Below are 26,800 nucleotides of genomic sequence, written 5' to 3'. Positions count from 1 at the left end.
CCATCCCATGTAGTGAGGATTTCTTCCTCCTACATCGCAGCAAATCTTATAAACAATTTCTAAACTGCATCAGAATGTCGGTCTACATGCTTATATTTGCTAACGGGCAAATCCAGACCAAAAGTGTCATTATTTCATAAACGAGAGACGGTATACGCTGCAAGAAAATCGAACAAGCTCGATTCCCACTTTGCTATACTTTTCGCAGGTATTCGGTACTTTCGAATAGTGCCCTCTTATGTGAACCGGTGTGAGGAAATCCTATCGTTCGATTCAAGCTATTCGCGTGCCCTCGAAAAACGAGCCCGAATACCCGAATAGTATACTTCTATGTGAAAGCAGCCTAAGAATATCGTTATTCTTGGCACCGTTTCACGAAAGTTGTCAGCGCTGACAAGTTGTCAGTCACTGACAATTACCATAGTAACAGTCAGTGACCAGAGCATCTCAGCCAATCAAAACCAAGGATTTTACTGAAATAGTCAGCGCTGACTATATAAAACACCCCCTGTCTCTTCAAATTGGCAACACATATTCTCCGCTTTGACTGGTAGAATTTATTGTAGCTTACTTTCACATTGACTTGAGCTAGACGCCCATCCCCTACACACCACCGTGCAAAAAGTACTGTACATTTTTCGAGCACCGTTTCAAATGAGAGAGAGTGGACATTGATGCTGTGGGTAAGCTACTTCTATACAGTCATTGCAACTAAACGTTGGTGGTCTTCTGAAAAAATTGAGTAGGGTAGGAAGTATGGTGCAACGCAACGTAAATTACACGTCGGTCACGTACATGTAGCGAAGCAGATTATTGTAGTGTAGTCCCATAGGTATACCTTTGTGTTACAATTAACATAGACGTCTATTTGTAAGACAAGCAAACCAAAAAGTGAGTGTCGCGACAGAGCTAGACCGAGAATTTCTGTGTAAATTAATTTTAGTCTTGTCAATAATAGCCAATCCATCTCTGTAAAGTGAAATAACAAGTAACGTTACTTAAAGCCAGAAGTCATGACAGCATTAACTATACACAGCCCAGTCGCTGTACATGGTACGTCGCGACAGGGCTGTACGCGCGCGACCACCAACCACTAGGAGAGCGACGTAATCGTATCACGATAGCTTTGAATTTTGATACTTAACATCATTTTTGTCACCTCAAACTCATCGAGTATACTCTTCAATATTTACTCTACATCTGATGCTATCAGTATTCAAATGTACGCAATGAAACTTACCGAAATTGATCATCATATCCAGCATGTCCACACGGTACACAATCTTTCACGCCAGGCCTAACTATACACCTGAACACAGCACAGTCGCTCTACATGGTACGTCGACGTACCATGGAATTGCGCCAGAAAGTGTCATTTTATTTGTTCCACGGACTTATCGCAAGTGGTCTCCATGGACCCAGTGTGGCGAACTATTCTTCTGTAATAGAAACATGCATTTAACGTGAGTAAAGTATTCTGTTTAAAGGAGAAAAGTATACATTTTCCTAAGTTTTGTAGTTGTGTTGAGGTTCCTCACTTTGAGGCTGCATGCCGCGCTCGTCAGACGCTGTTTTCGCATAGCGTAACAGCGTCTGGTCGGGCTATGACAGCATATGAATATGTACAGTGTAGAGTAAGAACCCCAATTTTCGGCCGGCCTCCATCATTGTCCATGGCTCCGATATCCGGACACTTACCACTTATCACAAGGCAGCAAAGTGGACTGTCACAACACAAACATATCACATCGTTTCACATACTAGCACACTCGTTCACCACAGGAAAGTGCCTGAGTCACCTCCAAAAATCCATCTAAAATCCCAAATTTTGCCGTCAAAAACGCGGAACCGCAGCAACTTTTCCAAAGCGCACGCGAATTTAGGTCCCGTGTAAAGAATCGGGGTCGCCCAAAAAGCGCTAAAAATTGAAAAATTACGCCGTTCTGTTGCGAGATTTTTCGTTTATCACTAGCTCATAGTGGGATGGTATCCTCAAAAACACAAAAGAAAAACAAAATCTCCGTACGTGCCGATGTAGTGAGTAAATGTACAGGGGCTGAATGCAAGTGCAGAGTCCCCAAAATTCGGACACGAACAGGCGCCGCAACATCCCCGATGCAACCTTGCGTGCCAACAAGGTATGGCGCGCGTGGATTTTTCAGCGGCCTTGTATGCGTATTGACATTGCACGCGTGTCCGAATTTTGGAGACGCTGTCCGAATTTTGGGGAATTGACACGGTCATAATATTTGGGGATTTTGTGAAATTTTATGATCTGTTTAACAAAATCAATATTGGGAAAAATTAGGTTGATATATGTAACATACATTATTATGGATATAATTTTGTGGAGTATTATTTGAGTTGAATAAATATTGCAAAAGAGCTTAAGTGTCCGAAACTTGGGGTTTTTACTCTAGATGTCTACAGTAGTTACTGATAGCTGAGAGGGTTGGAAATTTCCCTGCCCCTGTTAAAATTACTTTAGGGTAAGGCAAGGGTACCAGTCATTCGGTCAGCTACCGGTATTCGGTCACTTATTACTTGTCACCAGCCAGTAAGTTCAACTGTCACAACAAACTCAAATCACATCAATTCACATACTTGCACACTCATTCACAACAGGAATCTCCCTTTACCCCCCTACAAAAATCCATCCAAAATCCCAAATTTTACCGTCAAAAGTGCGGAATCGGTGCTCCTTTCCAAAAGCACGCACGGATTTTGACCGAAAGATCGGTCTGTACCTGGTCGTCGAGGAAATGTTCCACGGAGACTGCGTCTGGCTTCACGGATCCCCTCATACAGACTGAAGTCAATGATGCCAGCTCCTGTGTGGATGCGCTGCCAGCGGTCGCGCACAGATCAAACGTTACGATAAACCAAATTTCAGACAGCTTTTTTACATTCAAACAAGTTTGACATGACATGACACATTATGCAGCAATATTTGGGGTAAATTTCTCACATTGTGCAATCGAAATAATCACAGTAACTAGGATATAATGCAGAAATTTTATCCATATCGCAACATCGCAGTTCGTTAGCTGTAAGTCGCCATTTTGAATCTGTTAGCCAATCACATGCGAGGTACGTGTTTTAACCCCCAAAACATGTAGAAACTACCTCGCATGTGATTGGCTCACGGATTCATATGTTTCTGCAGTTTGAATGTGACGATGCGACGGGCTGGTTGATGTGTGTTTTACGTTGAAAATTCTACCAAAATATTGGATTATTCATTAATCTGGTGAGTGTAGTGCATTCTTGAAATGTTGATTTTGCTATACAAGCTTAAGTTTGCCGACCGAGGGCCGTGAATTAGACGCAATCGAGAAGGGTGAGGTACCTCACCCAATTTTCCATAGAGACAGTGGTTAAGACCATCCACACAGCGATGTGTACTACTAGTATTAACTTCCGTCTGTCTACGGAGGAGAGCGATAACGTCGAAAAAATAAAAGACTCCTCCGGACAGACGGATCTTTCTGTCTAGCGCGGATTGAGCCCAGTTTTAAGAGTACGGGTCACCAAAAAAGCGCTAAAATTAGAGAAATACGCCATTCTCTCACGGGATTTTTTGCTCATCGCAAGCTTGGAGTGTGATGATATCCTCAAAAATGCAAAAGAAAAAAAAAATTCCGTACGTGCCGATACAGTGTCTCAATGTACAAGGGTTGAATGCAAGTGCCGATTCCCCAGTATTCGGTCACCAACGGGCGCCGCAACGTCGCCGATGCAATTTTGCGCCAACAAGGTAGCGCGGCGCATTTTTCAGCTGCCTTGAACACGCATTAACTTTGAACGCGCATATCGTGTGACCGAATACTGGTCCCGGTGACCGTATTCTGGGGAATTTTCAAGGTGATATATTTTGGGATTTTGTGAAATTCTGTGTGATACCGGGTACTTCACAAAATGAAAATGGAGATTAAACAGATTTGATATATTTCACATTGTGTTGTAGATATGATGTATAAATGTATTATTTTAGTTTTTAAAATATTGCAAAAAAGCTTAAGTGACCGAATACTGGGGATGTTACCCTACTTTATAAATTATAGTGAAAGAATGAAGGAATGATCAAATGATCACCTGTGTCACCCAAATGAAGGAAAAACTAAAACTGCCAACTCTTGCCTCGAGACGCCAGGTCCTGAGATCAACAACCTTCTTCAAAGTGGTCGAGGGGTTGGTCCCAGCCCTACCTGTTGAAAATTTTCTTTTAAAAGTAAGAGTCAAGACCAAAGCGAAATATCGTAGCAAAGAAATTCGAAGATTGTAACGTAGACAACCAGACAACACGTAGAGAAATATGTTACAATTCATACAAAGTGTTACTCAGTAAGACATTGTCAAACAGAGTAACTGTAAAATTCTTTATTGTCAAAACAACTCTGGCTTGGAACCAGCTCCCCACCGAAGTCGTCAACAGCATATCACCTGAAGTTTTCAAAGCAAAGATTGAGAAAAGCCATGTTCAATTCGACTAAGAATACCACGCGCCCTCTCTCACCCGTTGCCTTGTACCGAAGGGTCCTGCACTGTATTACATCCATCCAGATCCACCACTGAACGTCCTGATCACCATGATCACATGACGTAAAGACGTATCTCTCAATTCACTCCTGCTACCGTGTTAGCCCTTCCCTGCCATCATTTCTACTGAATTATGTGTAGAATTTAGAGATATGTAGTCTCAAAGTTACATTGTAGGGATCCTTCCATTTGATTTTATAATCTAAATTAATCTTAAAATGTATGTTTCATAAAGAATTTTTGGAAAGAGTTCCACATCATACATGTATGTATCCCAATCCCGTCCCCCCCCCCCCCCCCCCGCCAACTAACCTGGGACTTCATGCTCTTGGCGGAGTCTGGTCCTAGCGAGGGCCCGGGTTACCCTCTTCTCTAGCTAGGACACTGAGATCAACGTTACCCTAACCCTAACCCAACCTAAAGCCACCTAAATTTGATTATATTACTTATTTATACACACTTATATCACTCTTTCTTCTTCTTTTTTTCAATTTTAGTGGGGGTACATATGAAAGTCTTGCCATTTCTGTTTTTATCAAGAATGTGCCATGATGTCATAGTGAGACACATTTTGTAGTTCCTTTTCAAAGTGCCTAGAAATTATGAGCCATCAAAGGAAACAAAACAGAAAATGGAAATTCCTATTTAAACTTTGAAACACTATTAGAGAGAAAGTCATTACTGATGAAGAAAAAATTGAAAATAGGGAGGAAAAACAAGAAGCAAAACAATGAAAAAAAAATAGTACTGGAGGGGATCACTACAGATTAGTTTCACACTTGACAGTGAATTAATCCGGAAGATAATGAAGAAAAACCTTTGTGGAAAGAAGGAAATCGGAAGATGGAGCTAAATGTATGGAGATTACAAATGGGGAATGGAAAATGAGAAAGGCAAAAGTTCTAGGATGATGAAATAATGATGGAGAGATAGAAGAATGAGATTAGTATGATTTGTTTTGACATGTTCGTCTGGGTTTAGATTTGAACTTTATCTTTTCTTTTTTTTTGGGGGGGGGAGCTGTGTACAAAAAAGAAAAAAAAAGAGAAAAAGTGGTGCAGGACTTTGTGATTCAGATTGTGGAGATTGTCTTTTCATTTATTTTAGTCACTTCTCCCCCTGACAACTGTGTTAACGGAGCAATAATCTGTCTTGTTTTTCAATGTGCTAGATTTGGATCACTAGACGTGGGTGTGGAATCCACAGTCTATGCCCAAATGACTGCTTGTAGTCAGTGCAACCTCTTGCAACTCTTATGGACCAAAGATGGATGTACCTTGCTTGCCAATGCGATCCAGTCGTCGTCTTCTTCTACGCTTTAATGCTTCATCTCTGCCATGGAGGATGAAGAGCCAACTTTACTTCGGTGAGATTCGTTCGTTGGCATTCCCTAGTAATGCACATGTTCAGGAAATCAATGTAATAGATTTAAAAGATATGTACAGCGTGTATATTTTTTTTTTAAAGTGAAAAAAAAAAGAGAGATCAACTACCCCATAGTTTGGGATTCATGCAATTGGAATTTATGGGGGGGGGGGGGGTAATCTGTATTCCAAAATTCCAGTTAAATGTCCTGTTCACCTTTGGGAGCAGTGATTTAAAAAAAAAATGTTCAAGATATCACTTTTGATGCATATGTGTAGGTCTGTTGTATCACAAAACATTCTACCATATAAAATTTTTGCAATAAATCCTAAAATATAAGGAGATTATCACTATTTTTCTCACTAAACCATAACTGTAGGCGGTTTAGTCAGGAAACTTTTTTATGCCTCCGCCACGAAGTGGTGCCGGAGGCATTATGTTTTCGGGTTGTCCGTCCGTCCGTACGTACGTCCGTACGTCCGTCCGCTTTCGTTTACGCGATAACTTGAGTAATATTTACTGGAATTTTACCAAACTTGGTCCAAGTATGAAGTATGATGGGGCAACGATTTGATAAGATTTTGGGTGAAATCGGCTGAAGGTCAAAGGTCAAAGGTCAAGGTCAAATCATGAAATTGTATCCGTTCACGCGATAACTCAAGACTGTATGGAGCAAATTTCACCAAACTTTGTTGGAGGATGATGTATGATGGGACAATTACTTGATTAGTTTTTCAGTGAAATCGGACAGAGGTCAAAGGTCAAAGATCAAGGTCAAATCCTAAAATTTATCTGTTTATGTGATAACTCAAAACTGGATGAAGCAGCTTTCACCAAACTTGGTCCAAGGATGATGTATGATGGGACAATTAGTTGAGTAGATTCTAGTGACATTGACAAGAGGTCAAAGGTCAAAAGGTCAAGGTCAAATTCTAAAAATGTTGCTATTTCCCCCATATCTATGCAATACCCGCAGTTATTTTCTTGAAACTTAGTGTAGACATGTACTACTGCGTAAGGATTCTCCAGAGAGAGTTTCATGTCATAAGGTCAAAGGTCAAAAGGTCAAAGGTTAGGTGAAAATGTTGCAATATCACTTTTCTTGCAAATGGTTCAATGTATCTTCATGGAACATGGTACATATGCATGTACTGACTGGCAGGGATTATCTAGGGGATTTAGGGGTCATGGGTCAATAGTCAGGGGTTCAAAGGTCAAGGTCAACTCCTCAAAATGTTACTACTGTATTTCCCTCATACATGTATACTAGTATATGCAATGATTGCATTATTAGTTTTAAAAGTGTTTAATATATGTACATGTATTACTTGATGGAGATTCTCTTGGAAATTTCCAGCCAGAAGGTCAAAGGTCAAAGGTTAAGTGTCAAAGGTCAGGTTTAAATGAAAAAAAAATATTTTGTACTGTAATTACACTCTTTCTTCATACCTTGAAAATTATACTCAATGCATAAACTTATAATAAGGTCGGTCAGAAATCAAGTAAAAATTTTCAATTCCCCAAATATGTGTACGAACTCTTTAATAGACAATTATAGCAAACCCAGTTCGTGGAAAGTGAACATTCAAGATATTTCTGACAAACCTGTTATTTCGATATTTTGCCAGTTATGTGAAACTGTCATCACACATTGTCAAGACATTGTACTATACACCTATTGGGAGAATCATGCATTATGGCGGAGGCATCAGTCGCCATAGCGACATTTCTAGTTATTATATGGCCTTTTTTACGATCAGTGGTGTAACTTTTGTACTCGCAGGGTCAAAATTTCAAACAAAATATTTTTTCATTATTCTGTTTGATTCCTGTTTGAAAGTATTCAAATTTTTGAAAAAATAACATTTCAGACCTTAAAGCTGAAGGGTTATTGGTGTAATTTAAGGAAAACCCTGGCACCTGAAGGAAATTTAAGCAAAATTTTGCTTTCATGAATTGCACCATATTGACAAAACTTTGTAGTCAAACTTCACCATGCAAAGTTTATATGGTTAACAACAATATATAGTTTGTGAATCAAAACTATTTGGGGGTTGAATATAAAGTGAATTAAAAAAAAATACATGAGATTTATAAATTTTTGCTAAAAATACCAATTGACATGTAATTTTTAAGATTTTAACTATTTATTGGAGGGCAGGCCAGGTCAAACTCTTACTATAACAAGTCTTTAAGAAGGGCTACCTTCCTATGTAGGTTAAATGAAATTCCAATCATTTCTTTAAAACTTGGATTTTTCACACATGGATGTTTCGGAGGTGACAGTTAACATATCAGAATGTTTCGGAGGTGACATTAATATCAACACTCACTTTTTTTGAGAATAAGTGACAATAACACAAAAACTTCTTCTTTTTATCAGTGTTTTTAATAATTATAACTCGAGAACAAGAAATTAACTCCTGTTTCAAGCAGATAAACCACACAGAACAAGTGTTTTTTTACACTTCATTAATTAGCATGGGTACCGGTAGTTTGCCTTCCATTTGGACGAAGGATGTAAGCTAAATATTGTAATCTGAAGAAACATGGCATTCCATTTTCTACCTTAACTTGAGATGAGGGTGTGAGATCATTTTAGTAATGTTTCTTTGCTCTCTGAACATTTTATTCCACAACACCGGGGAAGAATCACTTCGTTTCGGAGGTGACATTCAATGTTAACATTGTGTTAAAATATTAATTTACAGTAAGAATATGATGAACATTAGCTAGATATTGTAACCTGAAGAAACATGGCATTCCATTTTCTACCTTAAATTGAAATGAGGGTGTAAGATCATTTCAGAAATGTTTCTTTACTCTCAGAATATTTTATTCCACAACACCAGGGAAGAATAACTTTGTTTCGGAGGTGACATTCAATGTTAACATTGTGTTCATGTATTCATATAGTATGTCCCCCCCCCCCCCCAAAAAAAAAAAAAAAAAAAAATAGACTTTTGCATTGATAGCACCCAATATGATTAAATCAACTAAATTCTACTTTGGGGTCTTAAATTATAACATCTTAGCTCTATTTTGCAGAAAGCCCCAGTCAATTTGGTTAAGTGATCTCAAAGAAATGTGGATTTTTATAAAGGATGTCAGGAGTCTGATTCTTCAGCATCCAAGTTCAGCACTTGGATGCTCTTGGAACTGCATATTAATGTGTAAACACATGCAGAACTTGGAGGGAAGGGATTCCTCACATGCTCTACAAAAATCCTCAATTCTCTTTGACCTCTGAAGCAAATTGAATGGGGTTTTCTGTAAGGCATGGGCAATGAGTTATAGTTTCAATCCCTTACATTGTATTTTAGTTTGATTCACTATCTTTAAAGTTATCGTTACGGAGGGTACCACTGTAATTTTTTGGCGGGGACATACGGTATGCATACCAAAAGCAAAAATTAAAATTTGACTTGTGTACATTTTTGTTTGCACATAGTTTTATAAATAGATTAATTCAAGGATGTTCATGAATTCTTCATCATCCTTGATAGCCACCATACAAATGTTATAATACTGGTGAAAGGTGTTTGGTTCATCTGAGATAAATTTTCTATACACCAGATTCATTTAAACTGCTGACATTACTAAAATATATTTTACATATCATTTTGAATTGATTGAAAATTACCTGCAAATCATGCATATTCAACAGTCACTTTTGAGAGTAAAAAGTATATGATAAGAAAAAACATTTTATTGTTTTTGAGGTGACACAACACAGAGACAACCCAACTTCTCAGGTGTTAACTATTTAGTGAACATGTCTTTCCTCATGGCTTTAATTTTCAAATATAAGCTCTTTCTTTCAGTTCTTACTTGTTATTTTGTTTGCTTATTCTCTTTCATGATAATGGATACCAGCTCATATTTTGTTTGAGATTGTAATTCATACTAATCTTTAACAGGTTTTTACAGTTTGGTTAAGACAACAGTTTGTGTTTCCCAGCTGAAGAGAGCAGCATAATGCTTTTCTGTGAACTTGAGGGGAAAATTTGTTTTTGTTCAGTAATTTTCCCCATCAACTTCACAGAAGGTCCCGGACACAAACTGGTCTCAAATAAACCTATAAGGGACCGAAACTGGAAAAGGACAAGTTCACCTCAATAGACATGAGTGTTGAGTAAATATAGCAATATTAGTAAAAAAAAAACATCAGTGAGAGTTTGAGGAAAGTAAGGCAATCCATTCCAGAGTTATGGATTTTTAAAGTTTCTGCTCAGTCAAAGCTGAATGAGAAGACTTCTATAGCTTGTGATGTCACATGTGTACAAGGATATAGAGAAAGTATCAAGAAAATTCAACATGCTGTATTTTCACTTTTCTTGCACAACAAAAGAACACATGACTTCTCTCTTTTGGAAGGCAGGGTGAATAATATTGCCCTAAAATACATCAGAAGCAAGTTGAAGAAATGTGCACTTTTTTCAAAAAGTAAAGTTTTGTGAAATTCACTTATATTTTCCTTATATCGTTGTATGCATGTGACATCATACACTGTCGTAGTTGTCTCATCCAGCAGTGATTGCGCAGATACTTAAAAAACCCATAACTTTTGAATGGATTGTCCAATTTCCCCCAAACTTTCAATGATATGTTTTACTGTTGAACATTTGCATTCACTCAATCCACATGTATATGAAAGTGGACTTGTCCTTTAAGAAACCATTTTCTTTTCCTTGAAATTCCAGTACTTAAAGCCAAATTCTAAGATAAAACATAATAACAAAACAAGGTAAACACCTCATCAAAAGTACTGAAATAGAACTACAAATCTTGTTTTTTTTTTTTAATCTTTCCCTTTCCAGTCCTGGGGACTTGTTCCTCTGTTCACTTTAGTTGTCACATAACTTCAATAATCTTAAAAAATACAATGTCATAAACAGTTGGTTCAACTTGGAAAATGTAATAATTATTGTCATATTAAAAAAAAAAATCACAATTTTGTTTATAATTACCACATTGTACATGGAAAAACAACAACTATGAATTCAAGAACAAGTTGTGCACCAGCTATAGGCATGTTGCCTTTTTGTGGAGTTTGATTATTTGATTTTTTTTTTTTACATTCTTTTTTTTAAAGATTGTGGACTAGGGCATGCATGAACTGCCACATGTATTACTTTGGTATCAAGGGAATTCTGGTGAGCTATGTATACAAAAGTCACTTCTATTGTGATGATTTTGTAGATATTAAATGTGTATTAGAAAATGTTAATAGATAGTGAAAAGGAACTGAAGTCTTGCCTTTCACTATCACATAACAATATGGTGTTAACAAACAATGTCACCTCCGAAACACAAGAAAAAGCAACCTACAAGGAAAGCTGTGATTGGTAAATCTTCACAACTAAATTGCTTGTTGGAAATCAAGCTTCTGAGATGAAAGCATCTAGTATGTATACTTAACTAAAGCAGGAGAAATGATCTTGATTACAATATTATATATACAACAGATGGGTGTATTTTGTGCATTCTCATTGTTAAAAAAAGTGAAAAAATGTAAATTTGCCCTAAAACGTACAGTCTAGTAATAAAAAAAAAGAGTGAGAGTGTGGTAGTTGATTTCTCCACTTTGAGACTTATGTTACTAAAATAAATGAAACCATTGTTGTACATGATATGGTTTCTCTTCAACAGAAATGAACAAAAAATCTTGTTAACAGTGTTTTGTCACCTCCGAAACAGTAATTTTTAGTTTTTATTGAATCTTTTATTAATCCCTAGAAAATTCTCACTTCCTGTTGCCATATTACTATTGTCATCCAAAAGAGATTCCTGTCAATTGGACAGAATCAAACAAAATTGCTTTGTCTTTGAGAAATTATCAAATATAATATGCCTCTTGTTTCGGAGGTGACAATTGTTTCGGAGGTGACAAGTGTTAACGGAAAATTGTAAATTGCTCCGAAATGAAAACAACAGGCTATATTTCTACTACCTTCCTTCAGAGATAATGTGAGGGGATATGTTACATTTTTGCAAATGTAATGTATAACTGATGTCAAGAATAAAAAAATTAAATACATAAATCTGTTGTCTCGGAGGTGACAGAAATGTTAACGGAAAAGTTACATAAATTTATAAACGCTCACCAAAAAATGATAAGTTATTTGAATTAAATAATCTTTGGATCAAAGTTAAGTCAGATTGATTACTATTGGTCATTTTCAAATGTGAGTGACACGACAATCTGAGAGTTAGAAGGGCACATATCTTCCCACCTGGAGGTTATGAATGGATCATGACTACCATTTTAGGTTCAGTGTAGGACTGGCATGTACCATTACCAGTTGGATTTGAATTCTCCAATTAACAAGTAAATTATTATTAGAAAACGATGCGTGAGTGACACGACAAATTTCGGACATGGGTTTCTGACCATTAACGGTTACAGCTGGATTCGTGCCAAAGTAGTGCTCCAAGAGAACCATGAGTACTAGTGCGTGTACATCAATAGTGTACCTATCTAACATATATAGTCACAATCAATCCCTCCATCTCTGTTGTAAATGGTTCACCCTTACGTGCCGTGAGTGACACGACATTCAAAACGTGAGTGACACGACAAGTGCAAAAATTCCACAATTATCTCAACAATGTAACTTTTTTTGGCATTATGTTCATGGTAACTCTGCACTAATAAACAATTTCTATTCTAATGAAAACTAATGCACACATTGTAAGACTTCAACAAATGTTCAGTATGTAATTTTGCACTATGAAGGATTTGTTTTACTTTATTTCTTCTACACAATCCTTTCTAGGATGAGAAAAGTCTGTTTAGAAAAAATGGTTTGTTTGCTCCCACATCGGCTTGAAGCTACTAAAAGTGTTTAGTTGTTGTTTTTTCTTGTTGTTGGTTCATTGTGGGAGAAGGACTACTGCTGTGACTTCATTCTGTTCTAAGAATGGCTCTCCTTTGCTGCACTCAAAGCAATTTTGATGGATTCTTGTCTTTTCAGAAATTTCATACTCCTAGCACTAGCCTCTTAACAGATCACTTAGTAAAGTTTGACCACAGTAATCACTTTTCTGGATTGCTAAAAAAATCAAGTACAAAATGATTTCTAAAAGTACAAAACACTTGATTCTTCTGCAAAGTAATAGTAATTCAGGACGTAAATGTTGCTATGATACAACATTATATTTCTACAAACCAAAATACAGTTACTAGAAGGAACAAACTGTAGATTCTGAGGAAGGGGTATTTCCAGTCACATTCCTTTTCAATCCACATTATTTGAATGATGAAACATAAAATTATCATGTAAATAACTGGATTGAATAGTAAATTGATAATGTCTTTTGTATGCCCCAAACACAACTTGCATAGAGTGTCATGTTGAGCACATCTCTCTTATCTGACAAAATGTGTCGAGATGGCTACCAGTCATGACATGGTCAGATATTCACAATCTGAGTTGGAATGTGTTTCACAGACAAGTCAGACAGCAACTGACCATAACAGGGATGTTTCTGTTTCTCTTCTCAAACAATGTTTCAACTCACAATCTTGCCAACACAGTGTAATTGCTCAGCATGATATGCTGTTGCTGTTACATAGTTACAGAGTTGAAGGTTACAGCAATTGCCTGAGAGTTTCATGGTAAAAATATGTAGATCTACAAGCTTGTATAGAAGATCGTAATGGATGCAGAAGATTGGTCAAAACCTTGTTGAACAGTGCACTTATTGCTGATGAAATTTAGTCCCACATCAATGTTTAATAAATTATGCAAGGGCTCGGGCATTCATTATGACAGATATCAATATTGCAGTGTAGAATCCAAACTATTACTCTCAATCATAACTTTACATTTAAATACTTTTTCTACGAATGTGTAATGTCTGCAGCATGGCGATGTAATGTCCATAGCACTTTTTTTTAATTGAATTATGCAGGTTTTTAAAGAACTTTGTGGATGTGTTGTGTGATATCACATTTTAGCTTTGCATTTGAATTTAGAACAAAATTTGACCAAAACACTGTTTTTCTACCAAAACTTGTACGTCAAAAATAGGATAGACATGGCACTTTGAAAGGGGTTGAAATTTGAATATTTATAGATAGATAGATACCAAGGAGGATTAATCAGCTGAAAGTCATTTTATAGTGAAAATTTCTACTTTAGAAGATCTACCTTGTACATGCAAATTTTGCCAAATATGAATGTTTTCAGCAAAAGACACACTATTTCAATAGCTGAAAAATGCTGGGTTTTTTTCCAAATTGGACCAAAAATTATCGGTTTGCTATGACCCTTCCTAAATACTATCCACTGTGAAACAAAGTTGTTTCTGGATATTTGTTCATTATCTTTGTTTTTTTATTCTTGGGATTTTTTTTTTTTTTTTTGGGGGGGGGGGGGGGGGGGGGGTAATGCCCACATGTAAAAGATATGGTGCCGATTTCAAACACAAACACACTGTAACATGCAGATGAACTCATCATAACCAGACTATTCCAGTTGCAATGGGCAAATTGGAAAATAAATAGGAAAAGCTACAGGAGGCCTACTCTTACCAGGGATGACATTTGTATATTCATAGTTTCCATTTAGTATAATGTTTTAATGATTAGTCTCTGTCCTGATTTGTGTACAATATGATATCGTGAGTGACACGACATATCGTGAGTGACACGACATTGTGAGTGACACGACAGAACTTTGACTGTAGATTCTGGCTTTACATATTACAAATTGGACAAAGTTACTACACATGAAATAAGGTATGGTGAAACTGTATTTGGTTTTGTATTAGGGTAATTTGATTTTCAAAATACACAGCTCTAGAAAACTTTTTATGTTTAAAACGTGAGTGACACGACAACCATTTTTGAAAACTTTGAAGCCCTCATTTGTTCTGAAAATGATTTCTGAGAATATGTAATGCTATTCAGGGGATAAATACAATATTAAGGTTTTATATTATCAACAAATAACTCTTCAAATACAAATATTTTATCATGATTTGCAGTATGTGAATTTTGATGCAAAAATACACATTTTATGACATTAAATTACCCAAGTCCTAAATTTGCTGTATTACGAGATATAATAAATTATTTTACGTAATCTTTATGGAAGAATATGGTCTAAGATATCTAGTTTCAAAAAATATTGAAGCCTACTGATTTCTTCCAAGTTTTAATTTTCACCCTCATGTCCACTTTTGTTTGAAAATGGCCTATTCTGTTTTGATGGAAATTAGCAAAGTTGAATTTTATAATAGTGAACAAGAGCTAACTCAAAAGAGGGGTTAATTGTTAACGGAAAATGTCACCTCCGAAACATAAAGTTTGGACAATTTCAGTATTTAAAGAAGACAAAGCAGAACCTGGTAAACATAATAGTTCTTAATGTTGGATACCTGTCTATCACAACAGCAACAAAAATAATGAAAAGGAATAAACAATTTAATATGCTAGCTCTGACAAAAATACTATGTCAGAGTGAGTACACCAAAAGTGTTGGATTTCAAGCATGTAAGTGCCTGCCACTTCTGAAAGAAAAAGGAAAGAAAGTTCATTAAGGTACCCAAGGTAGACACTGTGGGTGGTAAGTTTATGAGAAAAAATAATGCATATCTGTCAGTGTATAAGAAAGTTATACACCAATTAGTGCCAATACTGCGTTTTACACCACTGATTGTAAAAATGGCCATATATATCTATTGTTCACATTTTTTATACTTAACAATAGTTAATATCAATTATACTGGTTCAAATTTTTACATTGGTTGTTTCTATCCCTGACTCACATTTTAGAACTATTTTGAAGTGCTAATGCTGGGTCTTTGTTTTATCTGCAAAAGCTAAATTATGCCTTTAACAAATTGTATGCACCTTTGTTACTGATCTCTATGGGAGTACCCATGCAACAGAAGAATCTTAACTGAAATGGAACAGTTACCGTTGGCCGTATGCTTTGGTGCACATATTCGCTGATGGGCAATTCTTTTTTAGCAGGCCTGCACTATTTTGTGGTTTTCAAATGTAAACCCCAGTGACCAGCAAATGAAGATATCAATTTAATCACCGGGCCATTCTTCTCTCCCCACGCTACAGCTGTACATGCTGTATTCAGTCTTCAAGAAGAGTGGACAGACCTGGGGCCCGTTTCATAAAACGTGTCATCAGTGACAGCTGCCAGATTTCTATGACAAATTTGCTCTCAGCCAATCAGCTGCAAGGATTTGAGTAGCTTGTCACATCTATGACAACTTGTCACTGATGACAAGTTTTATAAAACAGGCCCCTGATGAACAAACTAACAACTTCAGTATTGGAAGTGCAAATTTTTATGACTAGTCAGACTGTAAACCACAACTAACACTTACATCCTCTCATACTGCATTCTGATTGGTCATCTGGAATGGTAATTCATTCCTCTGATAGCAGGTTATTACCAAGTTTTTTGTTGATTATGTGAAATGATCACAGGATACAGTGCACTCCCGTTATGATGAACCATGGTCAGATAACGAAATTGCTATTACAGCGAAGTAGAAATTTTGGGCCGCAACATCATCAGCTCAATGTTTTTTATTGTGTATTTCTTCGGTTATAACGAAATCTCAATGTAACGAAAGAAAACCGCCTGTCCCAAGGACTTGGGCATAAGGGGAGTCCACTGTATTATGAATTCAGCTTTCATAGAATTTTAATGATAATAGCATGTTTATATTAGCAGACTTTATCAGAAATGTTTCCAAATTCATAAAATTATGGCACAGAAGAAACATACATTTCTGCCAAATTGCACTGTTGTTTTTGTTTTTGTTTTTTTTTTGTTTTTTTGCTTCTTGCAGCTGTTGCCTTCATCATTCTCAGCAATTTTGCTCTCACTTACGCCGCCAATGAGACCTCTTGGATGATTTCAACGATGTTTGTTACAACGGAGAGCCCTTTTGCAGTCGTTTCAACTCCTGTTACTTTCTCAGCGTCACTGCCATTGTCATCATCATTGGCATCACAGTCATACATCGTGGCCACTCCAACAGCTTCTACTGAAATGTCTTCATTCCCTCTGAACAATTCCAGTCTACTCTTTCCTACAATGATGATGTCATCCACGCCTTCCATTCCACTAACGCCCATTCCATCATCTTCAGCTGCTGAGGTATCCTCAAACTTGGCAGCTTCACTCTCCGATGGCATAACGCCATCATATGGTCACAACTCACAGACATTGCCGATGGCAATGCATTCTCTCAACTCATCATCACCTTCACCATCAGTCATATTATCATCATCGTCATTACCAAATTCATCATCAGTATTTTTGTCGTTGGGGATGACGCCATCCGATATTTCCATGGCAACATTAGACGGGACTTTGTTGGTCCCTCTTCAGTCTTCCATCTCACCAATTTTTGCCACATCGGCATCATCATCTGGTGCAAGCATGACCTCAACTCTCTCCCTTCAACCAACTCCCACCCTGACATCCCCGTCCTCGCCAGTGGACGTGTCCACCGAACTGATCGTCACCACCGCTGGACCGCACCAACTCTCAATCCTGGAGTGGTTCGGCATTGCAGTCGGAGGGGCAGCTGTGCTGTTCATAATATGTGAGTACAGTACTCGAGATAAATTGACATAGTTTCATACATATGTCTTTTTCCTGAGTGGCGCCTTCTTGAGCATTCATTCTCCCGTACAACCATACACAACATAAGTACCTAAAATACAGCAGTGTTAGTTCTCAGCTGCTGCAGCTGAATTTTGTTTTCATTGTTCTTTTTACAGTGTAGTCCCGTTATAAAAAACACAGTTATAACAAAATTCCGGTTACAAGGAAATAGAAATTAAGGCCGCAACATTATCCTATCTATGTTTTTTATTGTGTATTTATTTTATTACAAAACGAAATGTTGTTTTAACGAAGGAAAACGGCTGATCCCGAGGACTTCAGGAATGTATCACTGTACCATGATGACGTTTCAAAAGAATTGATAACTTTCTTAACCTGGAATCATGCAACCAGGCAGTGTAGTCAGTGGTTTTGAGCAGGTTGGACTGTTGTAACTCTGCTACTTGGATATACTGTAGCTATGTATGAAATATGATATAGCTAGATAGCAGCATTGTTCAAACCCAGGTAGCTGGTGTCACACTTGAGTCATCGAGCATGAGTATGCCAAACAAATTCTGTATAATCAATCTACAGTTGAACCTCTCTTATCCGGCCTCCCTTTATCCGGATCTCTCTATTATACGGTCGCAATCTCGCCGTGATTTTTGTTTTAATAATTATGGGAGGAAAGGGGGATTCCTAACTCCTTGAGAACTCCTACACAAACACACTTGAATTACATATTACTTCGAACATGATTAACATACATTACATTAAATTTCCTTCCAAATTGCTTACCTTCAGACATTTTAACATCCCCAAACATCCCCAAATGTAACAACGAAAGGTTGCAGTATACACATTACTACATGTGGTACTACAATTCGCTACATCAGTACATGTGTATGTATATGTACGTGTATAAAGCATTGAGTCTCCCGTATCCGGCCAAATCCCTTATCCGGATGAGCCCCGGTCCCGACTTGTCCGGATACGAGAGGTTCAACTGTACCTCCATCTCTAGTTTCTGTAACACCTGTGAAAGAAATCTTTTTAAAATTTGTTGTTTTGTTTTTTTTTTACTTTTGTAACAATTTATATTCCTCTTCTCAAGTCAAAGGCGATGATCATGCTCAGTTTTAATCGGAAAGGCACTATAGAAATGACAGTGTCAATATCAATACTGTTTTTTTTTTTTCTTCAAGTTCATCTTAGGCCATTGAGGACAGGCTGATTTTGCTAAAACATGCATTTCCAAGATCTCAAAAGGCCCTCGCACTGTCGCGCTTTGCTGGGTTTGCTTCGCTCGCCCATTATAGCGAGAGGGCCTTGACAAATATAAGGCTACATAGACCCCTGCCCGAGCATGCTTTGGACTCATCCTCAGTGGGTTAACAGAATGTAGCATTGTTTTTCTTCAAAAAGGAATTAAAAAGGAGTGAAAAGGAGTTAAAACACATTGTTTCTTCTTTCTCTTTCTCTGTCAAGTCTTGTTGTATCACTGTTACCAAGTGCGGCAGCAGAAGGTACGGCGGCAGAACGAGATGAAAAAGGACATCCTCGACTTCACCCAGAGCAACAGCAAGGACCGCATCAGTTCCTGGAGGAACAGCCTGGCGCTGGACGCCATGGCAACCCACATCGAACTCCCACCGGTGAGTCTTCAGATTCTTTCTCCCAGAGTCCAAAACGAAAGTGATAGATTCTGTTCTCATTTGCCTGTTTTACATGTGCCCATGCTCCCCTGATCTTTTTATGACTGTAACTTGCTAGACTTGCAACCTCAACATTTCATTTCATTATCATATTTCTTGTATGAATTATCATAATGCTACGATATATTGTTTTGAAGTTAATTCGGTCACACATTATGCTTATATTTCATCATTTCTGTTTTACTGTTACTACCGCCACAAAAATACATGCAGCTAGAAATTACGTCAAACCAAGATGATTGTTGCCTGACATGATCCCACTATTTGTTACATTTTCATATTTGAACTCACTGAAAAGTGATCATCTCTAGTCAAATCTGAAGCTTGATTGTGGCAGTCGCAACAATTTTTGTGTGCTTCATTGTTTTTCTTCGTTGACATGAATTTAGACATCAATTGTAACATATATATATGTAAAGGGGAACATGGAAATGAAAATAAATCTAACACTATTGTGAGAGGAATGTGAGAGGAAAGACTTTGCCATGCAAGTGCATTTTAACACAAATTGTCTTCAGCAATTGCAACGATTTTCACATCAAAATTTGCTTCTTGGTGAATGAGTTAGAGTAGGAATTTTCACACTTAAAATTATTGAACACCATCTCATCTGTGTCCCTTTGAGATTTAGATTCTTTTCCAAGACAGATAGTGGCTGTGAAACGAGGCTGTAACAAAACACCCATGATATATGTCTTTGTTGCCTGCAGGAAAATGGACGGGACATGGAGGCTTTTGACAATCAGGGCTTTGTGGACGTATTCCTTGGGGACGAGGAGCCGCGGGCGGCGAATAACAACGCTTTCATGCCGCAGACTAACCTCTGAGAAGAGGGCGCTGTTTGATCAGCCAAATTCTACTGCCTCGAGTGTCTACAATGGAGTGAATGATTCTCCTTTCTCTTCGTTTTCTGTTAACCCATTCCAAATGAGAACCTGGCGGCCAGTGTATCAAGTCTATGGGGATTTCAGAATTTAGTTTGGAATGGGTTAATGCCCCTGCTCCCAACATTTTGTTTTCGTTTCATTTATTCATTCCAGTAAAAGATCAGTGGTCACAAAAAAAAAACCACACAAACAAACATCAATCAAAATGAAATCAATGACATAATTCCAACAAACAAAATTTAAGTTTACATATTTGCCATATCAAATAGAACATTTTCCTTTATGCTTTCCTTTTTGCCCTCTATTCTGCAATCTAGTCAATCAGATAGACTTACCTCGTGGTTAATTAGACAACCTATTTGTACAACAACATGAAATAGATTAATAGTGTATTTTCATTGATGACAGGGGAGCAGATACCTTAAATAGTCTGAGGTCATGTGATAAACAAACCTCTCCCCAAAAGTGTCCTTAGAAACATTTTGAGACAACACATAGATAATAGTTATCTTCTTCTCACAATCCATTAATTAATCTTTTATAAAGTTAATCCACTGGGTTTTGGTAAAATCATACATTTTTATTTCATCTCATATTATATCGTGTTGAGATTATCTAATTACCATTAACATGTGTTCTATCCAAGAACATTCACAATGCTTATAAACTGGTGATGGGTGTGGTCACTGTAGGATAAGATTGAAATTTATCATCCTATATTATATTCCATTTCTTTTACTACATTTTCGATATTGTAAACAAAAAATAAAAACAATCACTGTATATTGTCCCTTGGGTGACAAGACCTTGTATCCCAAAATCAGGAATTTTCAAGAGAACAACAGCACCAAAAACATTTTGCAACATTTTTTTTTTCTTTTTTCTTAAATGAAATCAATGTTGACATGAAATAATGCAGAAACATTGTTTTTGCTGACATTCAAAGTTGTTCTGCTTTAAAGCTCCAAATCAGTATTTTTGATGTTCAAAATTAAGTCAAAATTTTTATGCCTCCGCAACGAAGTGGCCGGAGGCATTATGTTTTCGGGTCGTCCGTCCGTCCGTCCGTCCGTCCGTACGTCCGTCCGTCCCGTTTTGTTTTTGTCTATATCTCAAGAACCGTGTGGTGGTTTTACATCAAACTTGGTATGAGGGTATATCCTTGGGGGATAATACTTTGTGTGGATTTTAGGGTCACAGGGTCAAAGGTCAAAGGTCACAGGTTATTTTGTGAAAAAAGATTGAAATTTCATGTTTTTCTCCATATCTCGCAAATGGTTCAAGGTATCTTCATGGAACTTAGTATAATATGCTTGTACCAATGGGCAGTGATTATCTAGAGAAGTTGGGGGTCATGGGTCAAAGGTCAGGGGGGTCAAAGGTCAAGGTCAACTTCTCAAAATATCACTACTTTCCTTATATTTATGCAATGAATGAAGGTTTCTTGTTTTTTTTAGCTTGATGTATACATGTATTACCCAATATATATTCTGTGGGAGGTTTCTTGCCAAAAGGTCAAAGGTCAAGTGAAAGTGCTGAATTGCACTCTTTCCTCCATATCTCAAAAGTAACTCAAGGTATCTTCATGAAACTTACATATTTATGCATGTTCAACCTAACAGTGATTCTCTTTGGAACTGTGAGGTCAAAGTTCAAAGGCCAGGTTTAGATAATGCTATTTTCCCATTTGATACTGAAATTATACTTTTTCTCAATACCTTGAAAAATTACTCAATGCATAAACTTATAAAAGGGTCAAAAGTCAAGTAAAAATCATCAGTTCCCCAAATACCTGTACTCTGACATTTTAATCATTCATCCAATTGAACCTAGTTCTAGGAAAGTGGACATTCAGCATATTTGTGTCAAACCTGTCATTTTAATATTTTGCCAATTGTTTGAAACTGTCATCACACATTGTCAAGACATTGTACTATATACCTATTAGGATAACCATGCATTATGGCGGAGGCATATCAGTCGCTGTAGCGATGTATCTAGTTTGTTAATACTATTGGTATGCCATTTGAGATACAAGCTCTTGTCATTCTGCGGACAGTATGTGTCTGTCTGATCAACATATGGAAAACGATTTAAGCTTCTATATGAATGATGAAACCTGAAATTAACACTGAGTATAGTATAAGATAGGTGTCAGAATTTCTAGATGTATTCCTTGTTGAAGGAGATCAGATATGTGCTTAGCTGTATTGATGATCAAGTACTTGTGTGTTATTGAGTGTACAAGTCAACATTTGATGTGGCTACAATGTTCTGAAGACGTACTGTGCTATGTGTTTGACTTACAAAGGAAAATTAGCCATGCATTTTGTGTTTGTGGTTTAATGTCTGTTTTATGCCCCAAGGTGAATGCTTTCTGTCAACTGTTTGTCATTTTTATAATCTTGCACATTTTGCAAGATGTAATATGGTGTGTGTGTGTGTATGTATGTATAAATATAATATATATATGGAATTATTAATATGCATATATGGTATGTCAATAACGTTGAAATATGTCATTTTGTGATGTTCCGTATTTATTGCAATGACATCTCTAATGTGTGCTGCATCACTTGAAATATATTGAGAAAAAGGGAAAAAGAAAACAAATTAAAAGAAAAGAAACAAAAATAGCAGTTCCTGTGTAGGGGCAATGTGACTTGTGCATAATGTAAATTGTCTTTAGTACTTATCACTTACCATCAGTGGTATACTGTAAAACCAGAAATTTTTATGTGCATTTTAATTTTGCAAGATTTGGGAGAGCCAAGATTCATGAACTTGAAATGCACACTAACGTTCTTGTGTACATGGTATCTGTATGCATTGAATGCCAGTGTCAATTCACACATATTTCATGCCGCAAAAAAAAAAAAAAAAAAAAAATGCCGTTGGCTCCAGGTCACGAAAATTCATACTGCGAATATTTCTTGCTTTACAGTAGTTTGTGGGTGATAGGTGAACAGCAAAATGGTTCAAACTTCAGCTGCTGTAATTTAGATAATAAATCACAAAATCAGTAATAACAGCAATCGGTGACAATGCAGCATTGATATGGGCAGTGCGTGTTGGACCCTAATTCAAAAGATCGGGCTGCTGGTATCACTTCATGTGCCCAGTGTTGACCCTTTCAGGTAGCCCCATCATTCTTCTTACAGTGAGGGTCACTGATGCTGATTAGAAAGTTTAAAATGATTGGTCAGTTTCATAATATATGCAAATTTTATGCATGCCTCATCACATTGTCTTGACCTGCAGCAGCAAGAGGTTAGTTTGAGTGTTGTGCAATGCAGAAAGAAGGGGGAAACGAGCACCAAGGATAAGTCCTACCTATTGAAATTGAAATAAACTTACCAAAGAAAAGGTAATATTCCAAGGCAACCTTATTATGAGATATATTTTTGAGAATAACTTTGTTACTGCCATTCTGCTGAATCATTGACAATACAAAATTTATCAGACTCTAACTTCCATTCAGAACCCCTCTAAAAACACATGCCTATTCCCCTAATGTACTTGCTTTGCCCACAGTAATGCATTCAATTTCTAATGGCATGAATTGAAGGCATATATCAGCATACATGTAGCTTGCTGCCACAACTACAAAAATACATCACGTTTCAGTTTGTCTTTTTGTTTTTATTTACTCATTACAAATGTCTGTAATCAATCCAGTGTGTCATAAACAGTATCCATAGATTTGTAATCTTATTCTAAAGTGTACTTGTTGATCAAATTCTATTTCAGGATTTTACGTGGTTTTAGATACCAATATTCTGATGAGAAGGTGATAGTGGTCATGCTGAAAGTGTTTTCTTTCTTATTTGATTGCAACTTATAAACAGTTTACAGTAACTCTGAAATTTTAATAGCCTAAGCATCTTTTGTATTCACATCCACTGGCTTCATACACAAAGTGCAAACTTTTGAGCCAAATGACTGTAAATTTTGGATGGATAGTTTTAGATATAAGTCACATATCAGGAATTATAATCAATCAATTAAAGGACCTTTGCCATAAAGATTGACCTTGGTTTTAGTCAATAAAGCTTGATGAAGCCGAAAGAATAGACCTTTACCACAAAAAAAGTAAATGGTAAGACGAAGCATATGTTCATAACAGTACACAGGGAACTGTCCCATTCAGTGCCAAGGCGGGTGAGTTTTTATTAAATATGTTTATATACAGATTCAAAGGCATTATGCAAGATACTTCTGAATTTAATGTAAAGTATTCAGTATTACATGTTTGAGAAGAACAAATAACTCAGTCATTAGATGGATTTTATGCATATTTGTACTCATGTTTTTATTTATTTAATTTTTTTTTTTGCTGACTTACATGCACAATTATCAGTATCAAATCAACAATCAGATATGATGATGTTGAGATCTTAGAGTTGCATTACAACTGCATTTTACTTTGCTGAATGTCTTCATTTTTTTTTAATCTGTATTCATAAAAAGCCACAGTAGCCCATGGTATATGTGTAGAGCAAATTGAACTGTCCACTATTGGTGGTTCATTTCATGCTATGCAGAAATGTCCATAATTATATTAAACCAACTCAGTGAAAAATTCAGCTATCTCATTGTGCGTTGCAAATCTTTTAATTCCAGTGTTTTGTAATCAGAATTCAAACAGCAGCTCAACTCTTTATCATTATTTTTTAACCCCGTTATATTGAGCTATATGTTATAATCCTTTTCCATTTGTGATCATAATTTGTTACCTTTTAAGGGATAAAAGTACTTATGTAAGGCATTTACATCATCTGAAATAGGAATTCTGGTATGTAGTCGCATTATTTGTACAAGTTTGTTACTTAAATTGTATTATGCACAGTACTAACTCATGGAACTGTAGGACTATTTCATTGTCATAATGATTCCATATTAAATTTTAATGAAATAAGATCAAAACAAACAAGATTTCATTCTGAGTGTTCTTTTGAGTTGTTCTTTATTACATTTTATGAGATTTGAACACATTTTTATTTGTTGTGTCATCAGATACACATTTTTCATCATTTATGATTTACATTGTACAATATTGTACGATATATAAAGACTGTACACAACATACATGTATATATCAATAAATAAACACATGAAGAGTTTGTTCGCAAAAACCGATAAGTCCATATTTTGCCAAATGGAGATATTTGCGATTAAAGGTCAAGAAAAATAAAGAGAGTAATGAGAAAATGTTTGCTTCGTTTGACCATAACTTCAAAAATGTACCTTTATAATAGTAGTGACCAATATATCATTTAAAAGGTATTATTTTGTACTTTATGACAGAGACCGTACTTCAAAATCTTCAAAAATGGACTTATCGGTTTTTGCGAACAAACTCTTCACATGCATAGAATAATCATGGTTGGTAGATATGTAGACAGGTAGCAGAGAAAGAAGACGAAGTTATCCACATAGGAATATCTTAAAGGACAAATTCACCTTCATAGACATGAGGGTTGAGTGAATGCAGCAATATTAGTAGAACACATCAATGAGAGTTTGAGGAAAATCGGACAATCCGTTCAAAAGTTATGAATATTTGAAGTTTCTGCTCAGTCACGGCTTGATGAGAAGACTACTGTAGCTTGTGATGTCATATGAGTACAACTATATCAAGAAAGTATAAAAAAAATTCAAGATATTCTCACTTTTCTCACATAATAAAAGAACACTCGACTTCTCTCTTTCAGAAGTCAGGGGGAATAATGTTACTCCTAACATAAGTCAGTAACAAGTCGAGGAAATGTTCACTTTATTCAAAAAGTCAAGTTTTGTGAAATTCTCTTTATTTTCCTTATATAGTTGTACGCAAGTGACATCATACACTGTAGTAGTCTTCTCCTCCAGCAGTGATTGCACAGATATTGTAAAAAATCATAACTTTTGAACGGATTGTCGGATTTTCCCCAAACTTTCACTGATGTGTTCTACTAACATTTTTGCCTTCACTCAATCCACATGTATATGAAGGTGAACTTGTCCTTTAATTCTGCTGTGTCTGTTGATAGGTCTCTGATCTTGCCATATTATGTATGTTTCCTTTTCAGTAAACATTTTTTTTTAATATTCATTCCATATCTGTACACATTTTCTCAATATTTCACACTTACAATCCACTGACAAGATGAAAATTTTTGAATTGATTCTAAATTAATCTAAATTAATTTCAAGATATTTGCAACAGATTCTTCGCTTATTTATAAGACTAAGAACAAAAAAAGTTGTTAAAAAAGCAGTTCTCAGAGACAAACGCTTCTACCACTATAATCAAAATTATAGGTACCTAGATAAAAGGACAGTTGGTAATGCAGAATAATATTTTTGCTGATAGCTGGTGTAAGTGTATTAGCGAGAGGGGAGGGGGAGGAGGGAGAAGAGGTGCTGTTAAATGAAATAGCCGAATGTAAAAAATAATGCAAGTGAAAGATTTGAGAGAGAGAAAAAAAAAGAGGGCAGAGAAAAAGAAAGAAAAGGAAGAGCAAATATTTCACATGATACAGCTCTGATTTACACTTTTGCTCAAAGCTTCTGGTCGGATTTATTTTTGTTTTATATACTTTAAAGTGGGATTTCATTTCATCTGATAATAAACAAAGCAATTTATATAGCCAAAACGTTAAAGAAACATTCAAAATGAATCTTCAGATTGCTCAACAAGACGGCGGCATTGATCATC

The 26,800-nt window shown here is 36.4% G+C and overlaps 1 protein-coding gene across 1 annotated transcript; it reads left to right on the top strand.

The window, feature by feature from the left end:
- Positions 1-604: 604 nt before the first annotated feature.
- On the top strand, positions 605-20,947 carry LOC140240067 (uncharacterized). Its single transcript, XM_072319875.1, has 5 exons — positions 605-683; positions 5,711-5,905; positions 16,732-17,493; positions 18,987-19,153; positions 19,924-20,947. The coding sequence occupies exons 2-5, from the start codon at positions 5,806-5,808 to the stop codon at positions 20,038-20,040; spliced, it is 1,146 nt and encodes a 381-aa protein (XP_072175976.1). The 5' UTR covers positions 605-683; positions 5,711-5,805; the 3' UTR covers positions 20,041-20,947.
- The last annotated feature ends 5,853 nt before the right edge of the window (positions 20,948-26,800 follow it).

This window comes from Diadema setosum, chromosome 16, assembly GCF_964275005.1.
Source record: "Diadema setosum chromosome 16, eeDiaSeto1, whole genome shotgun sequence".
NCBI classification, from domain to species: Eukaryota; Metazoa; Echinodermata; class Echinoidea; order Diadematoida; family Diadematidae; genus Diadema; species Diadema setosum.
This window is presented reverse-complemented; position numbering and strand designations above follow the sequence as displayed.

Coding starts and splice junctions, on each gene's coding strand:
- LOC140240067 (XM_072319875.1), top strand. CDS start 5,806: ATGGATGTACCTTGCTTGCCAATGCGATCCAGTCGTCGTCTTCTTCTA. Junction 5,906..16,731: donor GAAGAGCCAACTTTACTTCG/GTGAGATTCGTT, acceptor TGCTTCTTGCAG/CTGTTGCCTTCATCATTCTC. Junction 17,494..18,986: donor AGCTGTGCTGTTCATAATAT/GTGAGTACAGTA, acceptor TTCTCTGTCAAG/TCTTGTTGTATCACTGTTAC.